Raw genomic sequence first — 22,984 nt, forward strand, 5'->3', positions numbered from 1 at the left:
TCATAGGGAAATCCCATTAGAAATCTTGTGGGATTTCAGACGGGCGTTATTTCATTTTAGTCATGCACCACCACCAGGTGGCGTCTTTGAGCAGATTTAGCAGGCTGGGCTCACAGTGTATTCCTCCTATAGTTTACGAATGAAGACAAGCCATTAAATTTCACATTCTTTAATTGAAATGCTCTGTTGTAACTTTTGAGCTGAATTTATCTGTATGAAAGGTGCTATACAAATAATGTTTTATTAGGGCCCGAGCACACTGGCGGTGCGAGGCCCTATTGTATTTCGAAGGATTATTCTCCTCCTTCTCCTTCTCCTTCTTCTTCCAAAACAAATGCCTTTTTGGCGGCCTAAACATCGATGAAAACGGATGAAACTTTGCAGATACATCAGTCCCGGTGAAAAATTTGATAATTCATGGGTGACGGAAATGGGCGTGGCAAAACGGCTCAAGAGCGCCCCCTGGAAAATTTAAAATGGCGAGCCCCACCTTCCAGTTTGATGTAGGCGAACGAAATTCGGTGGGCATATGTATTTCATCGAGCCACACTAAAATGTCTCTTGGAGCTATACCCAACATGCAACAGGAAGTCCGCCATTTTGCTCTTAATGTGCCATTTTCCCCTTGTTTTAACCATTTCCATGCCTCGTACTTCAACGAACTCCTCCTACAGATTTCATCCGATCAACTTCATATCGGGTCAGCTTCATCTTAAGGCCTTTGTGATCAAAAGTTATCAAAAAAATTGAGTTTTCACCAAACACCCTTGCCGTGGCGCCCCGCCAAAGTTTGACATTTCGCCATAAAACACGATGTCCTCATAACTCCTCCATACATTATCCGATTTGTCCGATATATCTCACGCTTCATGACGGTTCTGTCCTGAACACATCTATGGGTCAGTATTGCGTCATACTTATTGCGCCACCTATTGGTGAAACAGGAAGTCCTCATAACTCCTCCATACATTATCCGATTTGTCCGATATTTCTCACGCTTCATGACGGTTCTGTCCTGAACACATCTATGTGTCAGTATTGCGTCATACTTATAGCGCCACCTATTGGTGAAACAGGAAGTCCTCATAACTCCTCCATACATTATCCGATTTGTCCGATATTTCTCACGCTTCATGACGGTTCTGTCCTGAACACATCTATGTGTCAGTATTGCGTCATACTTATAGCGCCACCTATTGGTGAAACAGGAAGTCCTCATATCTCCTCCATACATTATCCGATTTGTCCGATATTTCTCACGCTTCATGACGGTTCTGTCCTGAACACATCTATGTGTCAGTATTGCGTCATACTTATAGCGCCACCTATTGGTGAAACAGGAAGTCCTCATATCTCCTACATACATTATCCGATTTGTCTGATATTTCTCACGCTTCATGACGGTTCTGTCCTGAACACATCTATGTGTCAGTATTGCGTCATACTTATAGCGCCACCTATTGGTGAAACAGGAAGTCCTCATATCTCCTACATACATTATCCGATTTGTCCGATATTTCTCACACTTCATGACGGTTCTGTCCTGAACACATCTATGTGTCAGTATTGCGTCATACTTATAGCGCCACCTATTGGTGAAACAGGAAGTCCTCATATCTCCTACATACATTATCCGATTTGTCCGATATTTCTCACGCTTCATGACGGTTCTGTCCTGAACACATCTATGTGTCAGTATTGCGTCATACTTATAGCGCCACCTATTGGTAAAACAGGAAGTCCTCATAACTCCTCCATACATTATCCGATTTGTCCGATATATCTCACGCTTCATGAGGGTTCTGTCCTGAACACATCTATGTGTCAGTATTGCGTCATACTTATAGCGCCACCTATTGGTGAAACAGGAAGTCCTCATAACTCCTCCATACATTATCCGATTTGTCCGATATGTCTCACGCTTCATGACGGTTCTGTCCTGAACACATCTATGTGTCAGTATTGCGTCATACTTATAGCGCCACCTATTGGTGAAACAGGAAGTCCTCATAACTCCTCCATACATTATCCGATTTGTCCGATTTATCTCACGCTTCATGACGGTTCTGTCCTGAACACATCTATGTGTCAGTATTGCTTCATACTTATAGCGCCACCTATTGGTGAAACAGGAAGTCCTCATAACTCCTGCATACATCATCCGACTTGCAACAAATTGCTGACGCTTCATGAAGGTGGTCTTCTGAACCCATCTATGTGTCGGTATTGAGTCACACTTACAGCGCCACCTACTGGTGAAACAGGAAGTCCTCATAACTCCTACATACGTTATCCGATTAACTCAACATTTCTCACGCTTCATCAAGGTACCGTCCTGAACACATCTATGCTTCGGTATTGATTCACGCCTAGAGCGCCACCTACTGGTGACAGGAAGTTTCTCTCAGTACTGGACACCGAAATAGCACACCCTTTAACGGCGCCACACCCCGACCCGCGTGGGGTGCGAGGGCCCGCTCACTGCTGCTCGCAGCACTAGTTGTTATTATTACCTTGTTCTCTCATTTCGAACATATCTATCTACAGTATCTACCTCAGTAACTGACATCGGGTCAAGACGTGATGTCCGATATATGCGCAAAATAACATAGTATTGCTAACAATGGCTAACAATAGCTAACTTGCCTAGAACTACAAAGATTGGGGGAAAGTGAGGGTTTTGCATTTTGTTTCTGGAATTCAACTGGGATGTGACGCCATCCCGGGCACTAAATCCCCAGCTCCGATACAAATGGAACGCAGCATCAGACCTTATTCATAAACCCCGGAAGTAGCTTTGAAGACGGGGCACTGGCTAGTGTAGCTGAGCGCAGTATGGGTTCATCAAGATACTAAGAAAAAATATGTTTGATCGGAGGTGTGGATCCATACAAAATTGACATAGTCGCCATGAGTAAAGATCACTCATTATTGCCAATTATACCCGGACATTAACTAACACATCTTTTTTCTCCATCTGTATATAATTTAATTATTACGAACATATCTATCTACAGTAGGCTATCTATCTCTAGACTATAGCTGTGGTCTAGGCTATAACTGCCTATAGTTTAAACTAGTATATTATTTTAATTATATTGTGTATATTGTACATAGTATTGTATATTGTGTACATTGGCATAGTCTATAAGCAAAATTCTCTATTGAGATTTTGACCCTCGACGAGATCCAGAGTTAGCAAATCACTTCCTTCTTTTGCTGTCACTTCTACAACTGGTAAGTATTTTACTAAGTAGGCCTATTTTAGTATAGTATTGTACAGTCCTGGGTCCAATTTTGTACAGTAGATCAGCCTGTGTCCACGTAGTTGGTAGCTAACTGGTACAGTAGTTAGCTAGCTAGCTGACCCATGACCACTGTGTCACATGGATGATGGTTGTGTTTTGTGGATGTAGCTGTTTTGCTGCTAATGTGAGTTTGAGTTTGTCTCCGTTCCTGCCCGAGAAACAGAAGTTGAACCAACAGCATCAAAATAGCGACAGGAATCATTGTTGCAACGTTAGCTAACTTTTTAGCCACCGACTGTCGTGAGCTATTAGCAGACAGCCCTTAAGTTGACAAAACCACACTTACGCATCATTAGAATTCCAACCATTTATTTGGGATTCAACATTCAACTGAACATGGAAACTGAATACTACCTGATATTTCAACCTGCTGCCATAAGTGCTCGGGTTGTTTACATGATAGTGTTGGTCTGCTTGCTTGCGGCCATGAATATCCGACACAATGATGTTCCATTTAGTGTCCGAAAACCATTTAAGAATTCCTAATGTAGTTCACTATATGGGTAACACTACATAGGGAATAGGCAGTGAGTGAACCATTTCAAACACATCTCTAGTCAGCTCCGTTAGCTAGCTTACTTGTCCTGATGCCATGTTCCATATGAGAACACTCTGCTAGCTAGCTAGTTAGCTAGCCTACTGTGTAAAACCTCTTGTCCCGATTCCATTTGGGCTAAATCTGGCTCATATATAGTATTGTACTATGGATTGATGTGCATTGTCCCTTCACAAATAAATAAATAAATACAAATACCTTGTTCCATATGAGTTAACAAATATAGACCCGACGACAGCTACATAGATAGATACTGTAGATAGATAGGTTATGTTCGTAATAATTAACTTACAACCAGACGGAGAACAAGGAGTTTGAAAACAAGTTTATCTAATGTGTCAGAAAAGGCATCAGCAATGGGTCAATGAGTAGTATTACTTCTCCCTCTATGGGCATGCGAGCGGTGGTGTGGAATGCCACAGACGGTACGTTGAGATCCCGTGGGTAAGGTTACTACCCTAACCCTAACCCTTACTACCCCCAGGGGCTCCCAACTGTACAGTAGATCAAGGTAATCCCATTTTATTAGGTCAGTAGCTGTAATCTGATAACTGGAAATTCATGTGTAATCCCTTAGGCCTACATTACGAGTTACTGGAAAAAGTCATCTGATTACAGCAATCCGTTACTTTGGAATCAGTTACTCCCAACACTGTTCACGACAGTCGCAGAGGGAACACAGACGACAAGCCGTCCAGGAGACAGAAGAGATTCAAAAACATCCATGTTGGAATTCATACTTCTGAGCCACTTCCAAACAAAACACTGTTTACAGTTTACAACAACAAAGACAGAGCTGCATACCGAATCAAAACATTCTCTCTGGCGAAAAGAGTGGATGAAGGACATCAGAGAAGTTTAAGAAAACAGGAGAGAGTATAAGACAGATACATTAACAGCATCTGAAGGAAATGTGTGAGAGAGATGTATAGAGAGAGAACAAGAGAGAGGGAACAAGAGAGAGAAAAAGAGGGAGAGAGAGTGAGAAGACAGCCAGGAAAGGAGCTATGGATGCAAAATCATTCTGTGTGCCAGAACAGAACTATAATTAGACATGACTGTGAATGTGGCGACTAACTCAGAGCATATTATTCATCTGTCCACTTTGCTCCGGTGTGGCTGTGCAGCCCGATATCCCGAGTAAAATGTAGAATAGATGCACTTGTTGAAATGGCTCAATTTCACATTTTAGCCATGCTTAAACGTAGAATACACACGTTTTTCAAAACGTGAAATAGCAGCAGAAATCTGAGTTTTTGGGTGGTTGTTCATTTTGGAACATGTGATAGAAGAGGGGTATAGATTTACAAACACTTTTGAGGGTGGGCTGGGTAGGTCAAACAGCGTTGGTGAGACAAAACCGAGTGCAAAACTAGCTAGTGAAACTAGCAAACAACAACACCGTTTTAAAAGCAACTGGCAAACAACACTACTAGCTAGCGAACTACCTCACATTCTTACTGTTATTACTATTAGCTAACGTTAGCTACTGCTCTTATAGCTACTGTTCGCATTAGCTAGCTAGTGTTAGCTAGCTCATAGTCTAACACTAGGTAATGCTAGCATCCTAGCATTAGCTAGCGTCCTAGCATTAGGTAATCTTAGAATACAAGCTAGCTAGCTATTCACAGTGTACACAAGCACCATCCACATCAACACAGGGGATAGACGTGGACACAGGGATCAGGCTAATTTACGAGACTTGACCCAGGAGTGGAGCTACTCGGACGGCGCTTAGTGGCCACGCTCCGCATACCCAATACCCCTGCATGCATGAGCGCGCAGGCGTTCAGGGGAATTGCTGCCCTAGCGCTTCCATGCATGCAAAGCTGGTATATAGAAATGCTTTATTTAAATTTTTTTAACAGGTGTATTATGCTTGAGCAAGGCTCAAACGTAGCATAGACACGTTTAACAAGATGGACCAACTTATCTATTCTACGTTTTCACATATCTATCTATCTATCTATCTATCTATCTATCTATCTATCTATCTATCTATCTATCTATATCTGTCTATTTGTCATCCATCTTTCCATATATTGTTCTAGCCATCTTTTCATCCATCCACCCCTACTCTTCCTCCCTCTGCCCTTCCCCTCCTCTGTTCTTACCCATTAAATTACATTATGTTATATTACGTTAGTCATTTTTAGCAGACGCTTTTATCCAAACAAGTGTCTACACTGTACTCTCCCTCCATCCTTCCTCCCCCTGTTCTAACACCGTACTCTCCCTCCATCCTTCCTCCCCCTGTTCTAACACTGTACTCTCCCTCCATGGTAAATGGACTGTACTTATATAGCGCTTTTTTCAAAGAGCTGTATAATGGCCTCTCATTCACCCATTCACACACACATTCACACACTAGTGGCCATGAAAGGTGCTAGCCTGCTCATTGGGAGCAATTTGGGGTTCAGCGTCTTGCTCAAGGACACTTCAACATATGGAGAGACGAGAAGCCGGGATTCGAACCGCCGACCCTACGATCATTGGACGACCCGCTCTACCTCCTGAGCTACAGCTACCCTTCACCCCTCCCCCCCTGTTCTAACACCGTATCCCTCCACCCCTCCCCCCCTGTTCTAACACCGTATCCCTCCACCCCTCCTCCCCTGTTCTAACACCGTATCCCTCCACCCCTCCCCCCCTGTTCTAACACCGTATCCCTCCACCCCTCCACCCCTCCCCCCCTGTTCTTACCCCGTACACCAGCTCTCCCACCATGCCGTTCCAGATCTTGGTCTCGGGGTCGCGGGCGCCGTACTTGCCGTCGGGCACGATGGAGATCTTGTACTTGATGCCGATGTGCTTGGCGATCTCGGAGGCCAGGTCCACGCAGTAGCCCTCGAACTGCTCGTTCCCCTCGTACATCTCCCAGTTCTTCTTCAGCATCACGTAGGGCCCCTCCTAACACACACAGGGACACGCCCGCCTCAATTACATCTCCCAGTTCTTCTTCAGCATCACGTAGGGCCCCTCCTAACACACAGAGGGACAGCATCACGTAGGGCCCCTCCTAACACACACAGGGACACGCCCGCCTCAATTACCCCTCCTAACACACACAGGGACACGACCGCCTCAATTACCCCTCATAACACACAGAGGGACACCATCACGTAGGGCCCCTCCTAACACACAGAGGGACACGCCCGCCTCAATTACATCTCCCAGTTCTTCTTCAGCATCACGTAGGGCCCCTCCTGACACACAGAGGGACACGCCCGCCTCAATTACCAGCAATCAATTAACTCCTGAGTATTTACTTGGTAGTATTCTTTAAGTGCACTTGAGTTGCCTCACAATTGGCATTGATAATACAGAATAGAGTCTGTGCTACTTCGTCGCCCAAGCTGGTGTTCTGAGAGCATATCGACGGGTCAAAATTGAAAGAGTGACAGGTTGTAGGTTGTGAGACACTAGCCCGGGTTAGATGGGCGGGGCATATCTATGGGTGGGAACACCTGATCGCGAAAGTCATTACTGATTGGTATCGCCGGGATTCTGGTGCTACCAATGAATTGCCAGGATTTAAAAAACAGATTTTTGCATGAAATGTCCTAGTCCCATAGAGAGATCTGCAGCATGCAGTAACGTAGTTAGCATGGCTTACTGTATGTAGTGTATCAGCAAAAGAACTCTGATGGGTCTGGTGTTGAGATTAGATGGTGACCGACCAGGTGTGTACAGTCAGGGGTGAGAGAGAGAGAGAGAGAGAGCCTTCCCAAGCTGGACAGATGTGGTAACAGAACGTGTGTTGTGTATTATAGCAGCTAAACGATATATTACAGGCTGCTTTAAAAGGCTGTTGTGTTAGGAGGGGTGTTTTATATCAATGCGCCGGTGTCATACACACACACACACACACACCTGACTGCACAAATGAGTTACTATAAGAGCAGGAAAAACTGAGATAGGGGAAAAGAGGAGTGAGTGAGATGGGAGAGGAGATGAAGAGATGACACACGCACGCATGCACACGCATACACACACACACATACACACGCACACACACACATACACGCAGACACACACACACCTACACACACCACCTCTTCTATAATACACACACACACTTCTACTATAATACACATACACACACACGCCTCTACTGTAATACACACACGCACAGACACATATCTGTCTATCCCCCATCTCAGTTTTTCCACATACACACACCTCTACTGTAACACACAGATACACACACATATACCTTTCTCTCTCACACACAAAATCACACACACCTCTACTGTAATACACAGACACACACACATACCACTATCTTACACACACACATACACACACCTCTACTGTAATACAAACAGACACACACATACCTCTCTCTCACACATACACACACCTCTCACAGAGGCTTGTCATACACACACACACACACATGCATGCACACACATGCATGCCCTCACATGTGCACACATGCACCTCTCTCACACACACACACACACACACCTCTCTTTCACCAGACACACACAAACGCACACACCCACACACAAATGACACCCATATCAATCAGGGTCTGTGAGTTCCAGACACAAGCAGGTGATCAAACGCCCGAGGCACTGTTCTCGCTAATCCTCCGAAATGGAAGGCATTAAACTCTTATATCACATTAATCAAAGGACACGGGGTAACAGGAGGACTTTATAATAGGCACACTCATGGAAAAATCCACGGAAATAACAATGATTAAAATTACCTTTCAGAGGAACATACTGCGATAGACACATTATTTAAGACATTCACTTACATTCATAACATGTACAGTTCAAAAGCCTGGCTTAACCAGCGAGATGTTAAAATAACAAGACAACATCAAATAGTTAGAGAATTGGGCATACTTCAAAAGAATACAGTCCTAACATTAAAAAAAACATGACTGCAGCATTACAGTTATTGTCATATCATACTGTAGAGTACCACAGCCAGCATCATGGAACATAAAACAGCACACAGTGCACCACAGCCAGTTAGCCAGCACCTTTCATCTCCGGGCCAAACACTATTACATTTTATACGTTGTCACAGCGATAAAAAATATGCCCCCCCCCCCCCCAATCTCCTTATCATACAAAACAGCAGCAATCTCCCTGGTCTCGTCCCGCTTCGACTCCGTATGAGTCAGTGTGCAGCCTTACGCCAGCCCAGAACAGAGAGCAGCCAGACAGAACAATGCCCCCCAGCGCCTGCCTCTGCCCCCCCCCAAGCGGAGGAGCCCGACGCACTCGGCCCATATTCCACCCCATCGGCTGTGGAGATCCCTCTAGACTAGCGGTTATCTGACGACCTTGTTCTCAAACGAACGTGTGTGTGTGTGGGGGGGGGGGGGGGTAGGGGGGGTTGGCACCGTCCTACTCCGTCTCATTCATCTCCGCGGGGAGGTGCCAGGCCAAAATGTGTCCGGTTTAAGAAGTCTGATTATCTAATACCATTTTGTGACTTTTTTTTGTTGCTAGCTTATCAGTAAACATATAATAACAACATTTCTAATTAATTTGATTAAAAAATATGTCTATAGAAATGAAAAATCCTGTCCACGATTATTAGCTACAGTACCAGTCTTGTCCACGACCGTTAGCCAGCTAGCTAGCTCCCAACGTTTGGGGAACTCACAATCTCTACAGCTGCTTTGTACAGTTCAGTTCTATTCAAACTACGTTAGCTAGCTAGCCTAACATTTTATCTAGCTAGTGTGGGCAAGATTGTATAGACATATTTTATTAAAAATAAATTGAAAACAATCCAATATTGGATATGTATGACATCAATGACAAGCTAGTTAGCTAACTAGCAGAAAATACACAACCATTCTTTTACCCCCTCATAACGACAGACTATTCTTTTACCCAGTCATAACGACAGACCATTCTTTTACCCAGTCATAACCACAGACCATTCTTTTACCCAGTCATAACCACAGACCATTACGTCACCCGGATACATGTTGGCCTGACAGCGGCCCGGCGCGTCCTGAGATACGACGGGATCCCGTCTACAGATGCAGTGAGATACGGTCCGAGCTGCACTAGAAATCAACACTTCAGAGATGTGGAAAGAAAAACGGTTTGCGATGAATCTGTCACTCAAATTGTAACTTTGTACATTGTAAAGGTAACTTTGAGGGGGGTGGGGGTTATCAATGTGCGCACACACACACACACACACACACACACACAAGGTAGTCACACACATATTCACACACACACAAACACACTAACACACATGCGCGCACACACACACACACACACTCTGGTGGGCCACACATTGATACACCTGCACCATGACTAAACATACACATACACACACCAGTCACCGCTAATACTTAACATCTAAACCTTTTTTTTATCAGTAGTCACAGACTATTTTGTGGCAGTGTGAGTGTGTGTGTGTGCTTAGCCGCAGTGTGTGGTCCACCAGAGAGAGAGGGAGTGTGTGTGTGTGTGTGTGTGTGCGCGTGCATGTGTGTGTGTTTAGTCATGGTGCAGGTGTATCAGTGTGTGGTCCACCGGAGAGTAGGGATGGATATTGATAAGAGTTTAGCGATTCCGATTCCATTTTCGATTCTGCTTATCGACCCGATTCCTTATCGATTCTCTTATCGATTCTCATTGGGCAAAAGAGTACAAACAGGTTTATTAACATTAATTTTCTTTTATGTATACGTTGAACATGCCAATTAGGCTACAGTGCTGTTTTTTTTAGGTGTATTCACCTTGAACTAAAAATAAAACTGACATAAACAAATCTGTATTTTTTTCTATAGAAAAAGATAAATAAAACATGAATCATTCTGTTGAATTTTAAATCCAATAACAGTCTAACATGTTACTTGTAGAAATTACAACGCTCCTTCCATTTTAAAAGGGTATATGAGCTGAGCTGACAAAAATAAAACTAGCAGCGGCAACTGGCAACAAATACAATCAAGTGAAGTCTGCAACCATCAACTGTATGGAGAATTAACAATTCTACTACTTCTACAAGAAGTAGCCTCTGACCCAGACCGACCAGGCCACCAGCCTGACTCTGAACGTCATCATCTAAATTACATGGATGGAAATGGAGATTATTCATATAGTGAAAGCTGGTTTACACAATTAAACAAATGGCACTAACACAATAGACAGGGACTCTGGAGGAGTTTACCTTCGACTACACTAACGTTAGCTGCGCTGCTGTTGTCACCCTCGAGCGCATCAAAAACGGGACATTCCTGCAAAGTTATCGCATGCTGTGTGGCCAAATGTTTTTGCATATTTGTAGTATTTCCCCCCTTTGATGATATACGTTTGCAAGCATTGCAAGTGGCCGTGTCATCTTGTCGAGTGAAATGTAACCACACTTTTGAACGTTTATGCCTAGACGACATTTTGCTGGCCTCTTCTACCGCAGTCTAATAAAACAAAACAAGGCAGCGTGCGTGCGACGTCATCGTGCATGTGCAGCAACGACAGGAATCGATAGCGGAATCGTTAAGGATTTTGGCTTACGATTCCAAGGAATTGATTCACTGGGAACCGGTTCTCAACAAGAACCGGTTTTCGATGCGCATCCCTACCGGAGAGTGTGTAGGTGTTTGTGTGTGTGGCCTTCCCTGGTCTGTGAGACTGGGTGTGTGTAGGCATGAGTGAATGACATGTTACTGTGACTGTGTCAGGGACGTTCGGGTGTGTCTATGTTAGACCCTGATGAGTCTGTCAGTGTGTGTGTGTCTGTGTGCGGGGGGGGTTCTGCACAACTGGATCCTATCTGATCAATGTGTGTCTGTTACTCAACATTGAATCACATCCCTCCATCCATATGAAAAAAAGGGATAGAGAATGATAGATAGAGAGAGAGGGTGAGAGAGAAAAGGAGATAGAGAGAAAAAGAGAGGGAGAGAGAGAGAGGGAGAGAGAGAAAAGGAAAGAGAGAGAGAGAGGCTTCAGAGAGCTTGAGGTCTGATGCTCTAAGATGACATCATACATCCGTGACTGCCGCATTCTGGCCTCTGGGTAGCACTGATCAATTCTACTGAATATCAAATTAAAATAACCAGCTGAATCGATGCATCTGAATCTAGGGCTCAGTTACACATCATAATACCATCTAGCTGTAATTGCTGAAGCCAAAATCTCTCTTTCTACATCGAGATTACACTTCAGAAAAGAGGATACAACCCAACATCTAACAAAGACTGCACAGACAACGGGATAACAGTCATGGAGATGCTATGCTGTTGAGCAGTGACAAGACACAAAGACAAACATGACATCTAAGCGGAGGCAGGAAGCGAAAAACCCCTGGAATATGAAAAATATGAATGGTAGTCAACGGTGAGAGACAAATCTTTTATTGATCCCGTTTGAATTGTGCCATGACCATACACATACAGTATGTTTGTCAATTTAAAACAGACATTTTACTAATCTCTGTTAACTCGCAAGTAATATTAGCTAGCTGACAATATACTTGTTTAACACTCACTAAAACCTTACAGAGGCAATCTCACATGCCAGCTCTTACGGAGCTGACTGACTCTCCTTTCGCATAGCTGCAGCAGTTGATGTTCACCTCTTTTAATACTTAAACTCATTCTGGAAAAACTGCTTTAGAGTTTTACGGCTAACTGCAGCTTTCTCGACTAAATTGACATCATATGTGTATGGTCATGGCACAATTCAAACAGGATCAAGAAATAATGTCTCACACTCTTAACTACTGTACATATTTATTCCGATTTAAGGTGGGGACAGCGCTTCCTGCTTCCGCTCAGGCTTTCTACGGACCATTAGACATATTTTACTGTGAGAGGGATGCTCTTCCTTCCATCCCAGCTCTTTTCATCCCAAATCAGGTTTCTTTATCGATGCTCTGCACAAAAATTCCCCAAATTCCCAGTTCGTCCAACAACAACAAAAAAATCACAAAAAAAGGCAAAATATTCCTAAATACCTGTACATTTTGTGGCTCTTATTTGCACTCCAGTCTGCTCCATAGTGGACTACACCACCTGTGGACACTGACGGGAGGAAAGCCTTGACTAAGCAAATTTACAGAGCAATAGATGGAGAGATAAAGTCTGTGGAACAGAGGCCTGGAGGCATGTTCGTCTGTCTGTCTGTCCTCTCTCTCCTCAGTGAATGTGGGAGCCATAGAGGGCCAGCGTGTCTGTGGTCGCTGTGTCCGTCCGCTTCGGGGCTGTCTGTCTGTCTGTCTGTCTGTCTGTAAGTCTTCAGTGACGTAGCAACGGCTTCCTCATCAGTGGCTGCAAAGAGGAGGAGGTGGCTGAGGTAATATTAGCCATGGCCCACTGACACGGTGAAAAGAGAGGGAGAGAGAGAGATGGGGAGGGAAAAGAGAAGAGAGAAAGAGGCAGAGAAAAAGGAGGGAGAGGGAGAGAGAGAGAAAGACAGGGAAATGGTAGGAACAGACAGTAAAACTATACATATATACTATTTTTTGATACAACACATATCTTTCAGTTTTCACACAAAACATACAACATGGAAATAAAAAGCTAGGAAAAAAATGACATTACAAAGCATCATCATGATATTATTGTGCAATCCCCTGTCTTGGCTTGTCAATCATTAGTGAGGCCCCGCCCCTTCCACGTCACCCCCTCTTTAACTCCTGGGGTGAGTTTAATCTCAAAACATTGTGCTCCGTTTTGCTATGGTTTTCCGGGTTGAATGACACATTTCCTCAAAGCAGTGTGAAACGGTGTGCAACGGGCAGCAGGTGTGTCTCGTTTGGTGGGCGTGTCAGAGGTGTTACCCAATCAGCAGACTGATATATAAACCCCGTTCTAATTGCTCAGCTGCTATAGGTGCAGCGCTTGCACACAGGGTGTTCAACGCATTACCGTTTTAGTTTCAATAACCATTTTGCAACGTTTTGTCTGGGCTGAACTCAGACTGGGCCCTGTACTACGAAGCTAGCTCAACATATCCAGGCTAACTTTTTGCTAGCTCGCTTGAGTAAACCAAACAACCGCGATTACGAATAAACGGTACCACTACAGTGGCTATGAACTCGTTAAGTCTACCCAGCTGGTCCAATCTACAGTACCCTCGTTCACAGTAAAAGGGGAGGTACTGTATTCGCACGAAATGACCAATCGCATACTTTAGTATAGGTATTGGGACACGGCCATGGAAGGCAAACAATACGCATAACCAAGTTCCGTCCACGGCAATTTACACAAGAGGAGCAATATTTGACAGAAATATGAACCATATAATCCAGGCGCAACACATTTGCAACACATAAACTCATGAACACAAGTAGGCTAAATCATTGGCCAATATTCTTATGGTGTGTAAAGCGATTATAGCCTATATCTTATTCTTTCAGCTGCAACCCATGAGCATTGCAAGGGATGCTTAAATAAAGCAAATGTAGGCTATAATTTTTTATAGTTTCAGGTTGTAGTAGACAATGTGATGTCTCTATACAAGAGGAGTTTAGAACTAGAGATTAAGATAAACATATTAAGATGGAAAAAGTGAAGCTCAATGTGGAGAGGTAGGCAATAAGAAAAAAAGTATTTCAGTAGGCCTATAATGTCATTGTTTGCCAGGCATTGGTGCTATAACATTTCAACCAAAATGCAGCCTACTTCTCTACTTCTTTTTTCTCCTAGGAATGGGAGGTAGTCTAATAAATCAACAATAAAGATTTTAAAATAGAATAAAAAATGAGCGTTTTTACTTGGTTCTCCGCATCACCCACACCACAGCCTACATGAAACTGCAGGTAGGCTAATAAAACGCAAGCCAGTGCATAGTCTACAGTATATGGGACTGTAAACGCACAAGTTCTGGCAAAATATGGCTCATGTCATTCTCCATTTTTTTCATATATCGGGGAAAGTCAAAGAGGGTTTTGTCGGTTTGTAAAAAGTCTTCTTAAAAGAACCTCTCTATTCGTGCATGATTATTTTTTTAGTTCCATATGGGATCTTAATAGCCCAATAATCCTGTTTCTTGGAACAGGGCCCTGGTGAAACTGCTACCATTCCCAGGTTCCCCTCTGCCCTCTCCTAGTGATTGGTTGAAGGCTTGGTCCCTCTCCTAGTGATTGGTTGAAGTCTTGGTCCCATTCTAAATCCTCCCCCGTCCATGATTGCTCTGGTCTACAGTGACAGGACAAGTGAAAAACTTTGCTCTTCCTTCTGATTCAATCAGATCAGGGATTTTTTGATGGGAAGGGAGGGAGGAAGGATGTATTTCAGTGGAACGAGGCCCTCGTGTTTCGTTTCTGTCATGGAGAGTGAACACGAGAGGAAGCAGAGAGATGTCCCTGGTGGGTGGTTTAAGCATAGATCTCTGACCAGTTTCTACTCGCCCTGTACACTAGGCTTCAAATAACATAAGCAAGTACATATTGCCTATTTTGTCCTATGTACAGTACACAATACGAGTACCGTGTACAATAAAATGCATAGCCGTACCCAACGTGGGGCTCGAACGTACAATCCTGAGGATCTGACGGACTGAGCTAGCCAGGCAGTTTGCAGGGTAAATGACAAAGTGATCCCAGAGCCGCGACACCAGGACAAGCACCGGCATAAGCGCGGGAAGAGGGGGGCTGCAGCCCCCCCTGGTGGCTCCAGGCTGTACGATCATACACTCAGCAATAACCTAAAAATTCAAACGAAAAAAACGTATTTATGAATAAATTAACTTATTATGTGTAAATTGCGTTGTAGGGGTGTGTGGGAAAAAATATTTAAATGATTAAAATGATTTGTTAATGAGACTCCTACTTTATGAGCTTGCATCGCACACGAGAAAAATCAGCAATAGCAAGCTGCAAGCAGAAAAGACTGACTGACTTTTTCACTAATGTTTATGTAAAAAAGTCAAAAACAAGTAGGCCTGCTATCGACAGTGTTACCGAGGAGGAAGACGTCGATGGTAACAACAACACTGCAGCAGAAATGGAGCCCGCGGGGGAAAACAGATGACTAGTGCCAAATCTACCCACGCTGGGATGCCTAGACCCAGCGCCAGTGTTGGGGATCACGAGGTGCCCTTTCAGCCAAACATTAACTTTCCTGGAAGACGATTCGCCACAGAGCATTATGAGAGATCATTTCAGCGAGGATGGTTTGAAAAATGGCAATGGCTGCATTATGTTGCAAAAACAGACTCTGTGCTTTGCTTGTCTGCAGCCAAGCAATAGCGAAGGGATTTGTGCACCGCCAACTCCACAGTTGACAGTTCATTTGCCAAGGGAGGCTTTTGCAACTGGAAAAAAGGAGGGAAAAGTTTGCTCAACACGAGTTATCAGACCTGCACTCAGATTCGGTGCATGCATTGGCTAACCTGAACACAACTCCAATCAGTGCTATGCTTTCTGAGTTAGCTGCTAAAGATCAACAGACAGCCAGGACTGTATTACAACTTTTATTCTGATCTATTAAGTTCCTGGGCCAAGAGGGGATGCTACTCAGAGGGCACAGTCATCGCCACGGCATCCTTTGGCAACTTATGCTAGAGAGGACACACTCATAACCAAGAGCTAGAGAATGGCTTTTATGCAGAGACAACTGGATGTCGGATACAATCCAAAACAAAATCCTTGAAATGTTTGCTCATGCCATACAACAGGAAATCATTGCTGAAACATCCGATTGTTCTTTTGTTGGACTCACAGCAGATGGAACAACAGACATTAGTGCATGTGAGAAATGTTTATGCTGCTTGTAGTTTGTGGACTCAAATATAATATCACATAATGTGTTACAGTGCTCGTGACTCGTTTTAACTTACCTCTGGAACGGCTGCAAGGATACTGTTTTGACGGTGCATCCATCATGTCTAGGCGTTTGAATGGTGTTCAGGTGAAACTGAAAGTCGAGTGTCCAGAATCCATTTATGTTCATTGCAGTAACCACGCATTAGACCTCGTTCTGCAGGAGGTAGCAAGGGAAGCGAGACAAGTTGCAGACTCAGTGAACTTTGTTCAGGGAGTTTCCGTTGTCATCCGAGAGCCATCCAAACGCAAACAATTATTCCTGTTTCTTTTTGGCTCTGAAGAGGTGGTGTGCAACCTGCTGGGACTATGTCCAACACAATGGTGCATCCGCACCACTGTTGTCTCCTGACTTATCACTACGTACCCAACACTCCTGGAGACTTAAGACTTTGGAGCAAGACAAGCCACTGAGGGGTGAGACACGGGCCAAGATCTCTGGGTTGTATAAGCACAAGATCTCTGGGTTATATAAGCACAAGATCTCTGGGTTGTATAAGCACAAGATCTCTGGGTTGTATAAGCACAAGATCTCTGGGTTGTATAAGCACAAGATCTCTGGGTTGTATAAGCACAAGATCTCTGGGTTGTATAAGCACAAGATCTCTGGGTTATATAAGCACAAGATCTCTGGGTTGTATAAGCACAAGATCTCTGGGTTGTATAAGCACAAGATATCTGGGTTGTATAAGCACAAGATCTCTGGGTTGTATAAGCAAGCAAAACAAGCAAGGAAATATTTTGGATTGGTGTGCAGCGACGCTCTTTTCGGACCTTCCGAGGCAGTAGCTCAAAGTCTGCAGAGCAAAACCTCCACTGCTCGCTCAGCCCTGGAGTGCGTCACAGTCCTTCGGCAACGGTTGCACTTCGGGAGGACGATTCAGTAAAGCAGCTCATGGACAAGGTCGAGACCTGCGCAGCCTGCAACAATCTTGAGATGCCCCCTTCCTCCAGGACGAGCAAAACCCAGCTCGCATCCGCAACACAACAGAACCCGAATCTCTGCCGTGCGCCTCCAGAGAGGCACAGTGGAGGCGTCAGTGTTTGAAGCTGTGGACTTAGTTCAAACAGAGCTCACTCGAAGATTTTTGACCAAGCTGGAATGAAACTGGCCGCCCAGAAAGAAACCACTCTCATCGATGCTGCAAACAAAAACCTGGATGGACTAAATTAAGTTAAGCTCCCCAAAACATTTGACAGGTTACGTCTTCAAATGCAGTTGACTTTACTGAGTAACGGAAATTAAGTCCAGTTCTGTCGCAGAGATTGCCACATTTCTTTCGGCGTTGCATCCACAAACCAGAGGGCTGTTTAAAGAGGCAGAGGTATGTATTGAACGTTGTGCCTGCCTGTGTCAGCTGCCCCGTCAAAAATACAATTTTCTGCACTCAGATGACTGAAAACCTGGCTGCAAAGTACCATGAGTCAGAAGAGGCTGACACATCTAGCTGTGATGCATGTGCACAACAACATTCTGGACAGACTGTAAATACCATCCCTGGTCATTCATTAGTAACACACCTGAACGCAAGGCCACGTTTGGTGCCCTATAAATCCAGGTATGACATATTACTGCTACCAATTCTGGTCAAGTTTGTAGGCCATGTGTAGGCTATGTGCGCGTCTTGAAAATTGAGGGCCACAAAGGAGAATTCTCGCTTCTCATAACTAGAGTGGAAAAATGTATGCATTTCTTTGAGTTTGGACAATAGTTGTAGTTTAAAAGTAGGCTGTAGTGGCAACAACAGCAACAGTAGTCTATTAGTGACGTACAGCTGTCTTTCTTTATTTATCTATTAGTGGCTTACAGCTGTCTTTCTTTATTTCAGATGCAAAAAGCCTGGCCCGCCACCGTTTGCTGCTGCTATTTTTGTGTGTGATGTTTTTGTGTGATGTTTTTGTGTGATGTTTTTGTGTGTGATGTTTTTGTGTGATGTTTTTGTGTGATGTTTTTGTGTGTGATGTTTTTGTGTGATGTTTTTGTGTGATGTTTTTGTGTGTGATGTTTTTGTGTGGTTTTGTGTGTGATGTTTTTGTGTGATGTTTGTGTGATGTTTGTGTGTGATGTTTTTGTTTGTGTGTGATGTTTTTGTGTTTGTGATGTTTTTGTGTTTGTGTGATGTTTGTGTGTGATGTTTGTGTGTGATGTTTGTGTGTGATGTTTGTGTGTGATGTTTTTGTGTGATGTTTTTGTGTGTGATGTTTGTGTGTGATGTTTTTGTGTTTGTTTTTGTGTTTGGACTTGAGATATCAATACAGCACCAAGGACAGTACTGTGCTCAAACCACGGCGGTTCTGCTCCTGTCATAGACCTGTTCTGCTCCTGTCATAGACCTGTTCTACCTGTTCTGCTCCTGTCATAGACCTGTTCTACCTGTTCTGCTCCTGTCATAGACCTGTTCTACCTGTTCTGCTCCTGTCATAGACCTGTTTTGCTCCTGTCATAGACCTGTTCTGCTCCTGTCATAGACCTGTTTTGCCCCTGTCATAGACCTGTTCTGCTCCTGTCATAGACCTGTTCTGCTCCTGTCATAGACCTCTTTTGCTCCTGTCATAGACCTGTTCTGCTCCTGTCATAGACCTGTGAAAAGTGAAAGAATTCGGCTACTATAGTTGGCTGCTACTTTATGGGAAGTGTAATTAAATGTGCATTGTTTTAGATCTGCTTGCCATGCTTTGTTTGTGTGTAGCATATGGTAGCTATCTAGTGAATGGAGTGATATGCAATGTCCTATTATCTATAGGCTATAGCTTAAAAAAAAGTGATGTCACTTATTTTATATCTCGACAATTTGCAAATGTACGCCTCTAAATAAAACATCTTCCCGTGTGCCTGAGCACCGGCACCACCACGGGGAGGGAGGAGTCAGAGGGTACATTACCATGATGGTAGTCACGACGACTGTCCTGTTTTCCATTGGCGTGCTGTCATTGGATAAGAGCAGCTCGTTCTGGACGAGGACCAGTTTGTCAATGTCGTTCCAGTAGCCAATCTGAGAGGCGGAGAGAGGCCCCGGGGGGAGGGGTTAGTGAGAGGGCGTGTTAGTAAACAAAGACAGGTTTCCAATGAGGAACAGGGGGGTATTTCACAAAGCTGGCTAACTGAGTGGGCCTGACTTCTGCACAAAGTAAAACCAGAAAGCTATGTTTTACTTCAGTCCATGTTCCAGATTTGAAGAGATTTCAGGTTTTACTCATTGCAAGAGTCAGGCTTACTCAGTTAGCCAGCTTTGTGAAATACCCCCCTGGTGTGTTAGTAAGTCCGGATTTGGTCCAGGTCGGTACCTTGCGTGGCCCATTGCTCTTCAGTTCAAACACGTCCATGGTGTAGTTAACTCTGCGACCGTAGTGGTCGAACTGGATGTTCCCTGTGAGACCCTGAATACGCACCTGGACAGAGCAGAGGACAGGTTAGTACAGAGGACAGTGTGTGTGTGTGTGTGTTGCCTGCCTATTTAGTAAGTTTGGTTTGACAATCCCCCCAAAAAGACGTTGATAAGCAAAACTCATGTCCAGTGTATACAGAATACTGATGGTATAATAACTGCCCTTATTCCAGGCAAGAGCTGAGAACAGTGTGTGTGTGTGTGTGTATGTTTGTGTGTGTGTGTACAGTCAGCCCAACTTCAATCCTCGACAATGACACTCTGTTGATATCATACTAGCCAATAGTATTACAGCGTTGGTACTGCACGCCGGGTTGCCAGGTACTATTCTAGCTGCCCCACTGTGAGATTAGCACTAGCCAGCTAACATCCATGAATTAGCAGCATTAGATGTTCGTTAGCATCAAGTGTGCGACTATAAAACGGCAGCTTTTCCGTCCACTTCCGCTCACTCTTTTCAGCTAAACGTTTGGTAAAATGGCCGAGTTTCGTCGTCCTGCTTCTCCGCCTGAGCCCCGGCGAACCGTGCGATACGTATCTCAAAAGCTCAGTGACTGAAGAAGGTGCAAAAGTCGGATAAATATCGGGCCAGCATTTGCTCATTGGATGGAGTTTATGGAGTTTCATGGGATAAAGTCGCATGGTGACATGGCTACTTTTCTACTAGACCGGTAAGCTAGCTAACTAGCTATCGTTATCTTTCTTGGAATCTGCATAGCCAGACCTAACGTTATCTCCACACTACAACATCTAACGTAACTTATTACATGGCACTCTGAAATACTTGATTGTGATTACTGATTAGTGTAACGTTATGTTCCTCTCAGAGTAAAGATCTTATCACAGTATGACTGAAACAGTGCATTCTCTGGCATTTTGGCAACCAATACGTTGTGTTGTTACAGTTCTTATCTTTAGACACTAGATGGGGGAAATAATCCACATACAACATTATACCTTTAGGGCCAAATCCACAAAAGGATTGCGCGGCTTTTGCGGTGGCAAACCCGTGCAAATGAGACAAAAGAAATAGCATCCAATCCACAAAGCACACGCAAAGGGGGGAAAGCATTGCAAACTGCACCAATGAGCAAATAGCTCCACGAATGCGCCAGGCTCATCTGAATGTATGTAAATTAGGTACTTCCGTGCAAAATTGCCCCAAATAAGCCTTGCGTCTGATCCACAAACACCATGACCTAACTACCACATGCAGTTAGGGAGGTGCAAATACCGCTTTTGAAAAGCTGGTATTAACTGCAGCAGTCAGTGCGCACTCTCTCCGCGCACTCTCTCCTTCTGTCTCTCCTCAGAAGTTTGAATGATATTGAATTGATATTGGATGATATTAAGGGCGAAATATATATAGAGGCAGATTTTAAAATAAGACACAAACCAAACTGATATTTTCTGCAAAAAAGTGCGGTCTGTCGTTTTCATTATGATCCAATCTGTGTCCTGAAATATGGAGAAAAGCTTGACACACTGGAGAAAGATACGACTATATCCAAGATGGTATATATATATACAAGAACAAATGCAGGCTACAAAAACATTGAAATGTCATCAATATGCTAAGGCAGACTGAGGCGTAGCTTAAAACTCAGAAGGGTCTGGTTTAATGAATCGCCCAGCGGCACGGACGTAGGCTAACACTGACTCCCAAAATACAGTAGGAAGAGCGAGGAGGAACGCCCACCTATAGTAGGCTATTATATCCCACACAGCGCCCGCTCCCTCTACAACCACAACCCGCACACACCAACACACAAACAGCAACAACATTATAAACACGGGTCGCTACAATATGATATGATCTTTTCTGATTATTGGTCAAGTGCAGTAGGCATTCACTTCGTAGGCTATCACGTTTCATGCAGCTCTCTCCCTCTCTCGCTGACTGAAACTTCACTAACCCTGTCGTTTCCATTCTGTGGATTTCTACAGTAGGCCTAACAGTACAATAGGAAAAATAGAATTAGGGCCAAAGGTTCTATTCACAGCCACGAAGCAAGGCTGAACCAAGTGATGTGTGTTTTATCTATCCTCTCCATAGCCTATAGTACCAGGGACAGCGCTCTATGCTATAGCCTAAAAGTAGGCTATGTCTCCAACATGCCAAACCAGCAACATATAAAGACAAGAAAAAGAAACCAGCTAAATTCTGTCTTACCTTTCCTCAGTAGAGTTGTAGCTACCTTGCTGCTTGTTTGTTGAACTTCCTGAGTAAACAAACCTTCGAGTCTTTTTCTCGAAATTGTTTTCTAAGATCCATTTCAAACGTGTTTTTACCGCATTTTAATCACATCCCGTCTACAGTGTACTGAGAGGTTCAAATCTAATAAATAGCCTACATCTCTTGACAGATCAGATAACAAGCTTCAAATATTTAATGGGGAAAAACTTCAAAGAAAGTGTCTCATTGCCATCTCGATACCTATCTCTCACCAATATTTTTGTTGTTTTTGCTAGCCTATTTTTCTATAACGTTAGTGTAACGTTACATTAAACTTACAGTAAACCGAGGGGGCTAAGCCTGACCAAGCCGCCTCGTATTGCCGGGCCCGAAGGGATCATGGCAGCAGTTTGTAGCCAGACGAAGGCACCGTCATGCCAGGCGAGCGCAAGAACGCGTACATGGCTAGTTGCAATCATGGGCGCAAATTGCACACAGTTGGCAAATTTGTGGGCGTGTTTGCCCAGGCATATCATTAGAGCAAAATCTTTTGTGGATATCGTGCTAAACTGGAGCAGATTGCCGTTGCAATCGCTGTGCAAAATATCAAGCTATTAGCGGGAGCAATCCATTCTTTGTGGATTTGGGCCTTAAGGACTCTGCTAGCCAACTCGTATGTGTAGGGAGGGAGGCATTCTTCCAGTTAAATAAAATCTCCTGGCAAGTAATGTAAGAAAAGCAAAAAAATCACGTTGGTGGGCCAGAGCAGAGATGTCTGTTGGAAGGACACCGAAAA

General features: G+C 44.0%; 1 protein-coding gene across 2 annotated transcripts in view; it reads right to left on the minus strand.

Moving 5' to 3' along the window:
* The window catches only part of gria4a (glutamate receptor, ionotropic, AMPA 4a), a gene marked incomplete at both ends in the record, with an annotated part of 217,307 nt that overhangs the window by 68,732 nt on the left and 125,591 nt on the right, over positions 1-22,984 (minus strand). For both annotated transcript variants that reach the window (XM_084444275.1, XM_084444274.1), the window contains 3 exons: positions 6,568-6,774; positions 19,509-19,619; positions 19,912-20,016. In XM_084444275.1, coding sequence (XP_084300401.1) covers positions 6,568-6,774; positions 19,509-19,619; positions 19,912-20,016 — 423 coding nt within the window. The remainder of the gene's footprint in view (positions 1-6,567; positions 6,775-19,508; positions 19,620-19,911; positions 20,017-22,984) is intronic.

Source organism: Borostomias antarcticus, assembly GCF_949987555.1.
Source record: "Borostomias antarcticus genome assembly, chromosome: 1".
Classification (NCBI taxonomy): Eukaryota; Metazoa; Chordata; class Actinopteri; order Stomiiformes; family Stomiidae; genus Borostomias; species Borostomias antarcticus.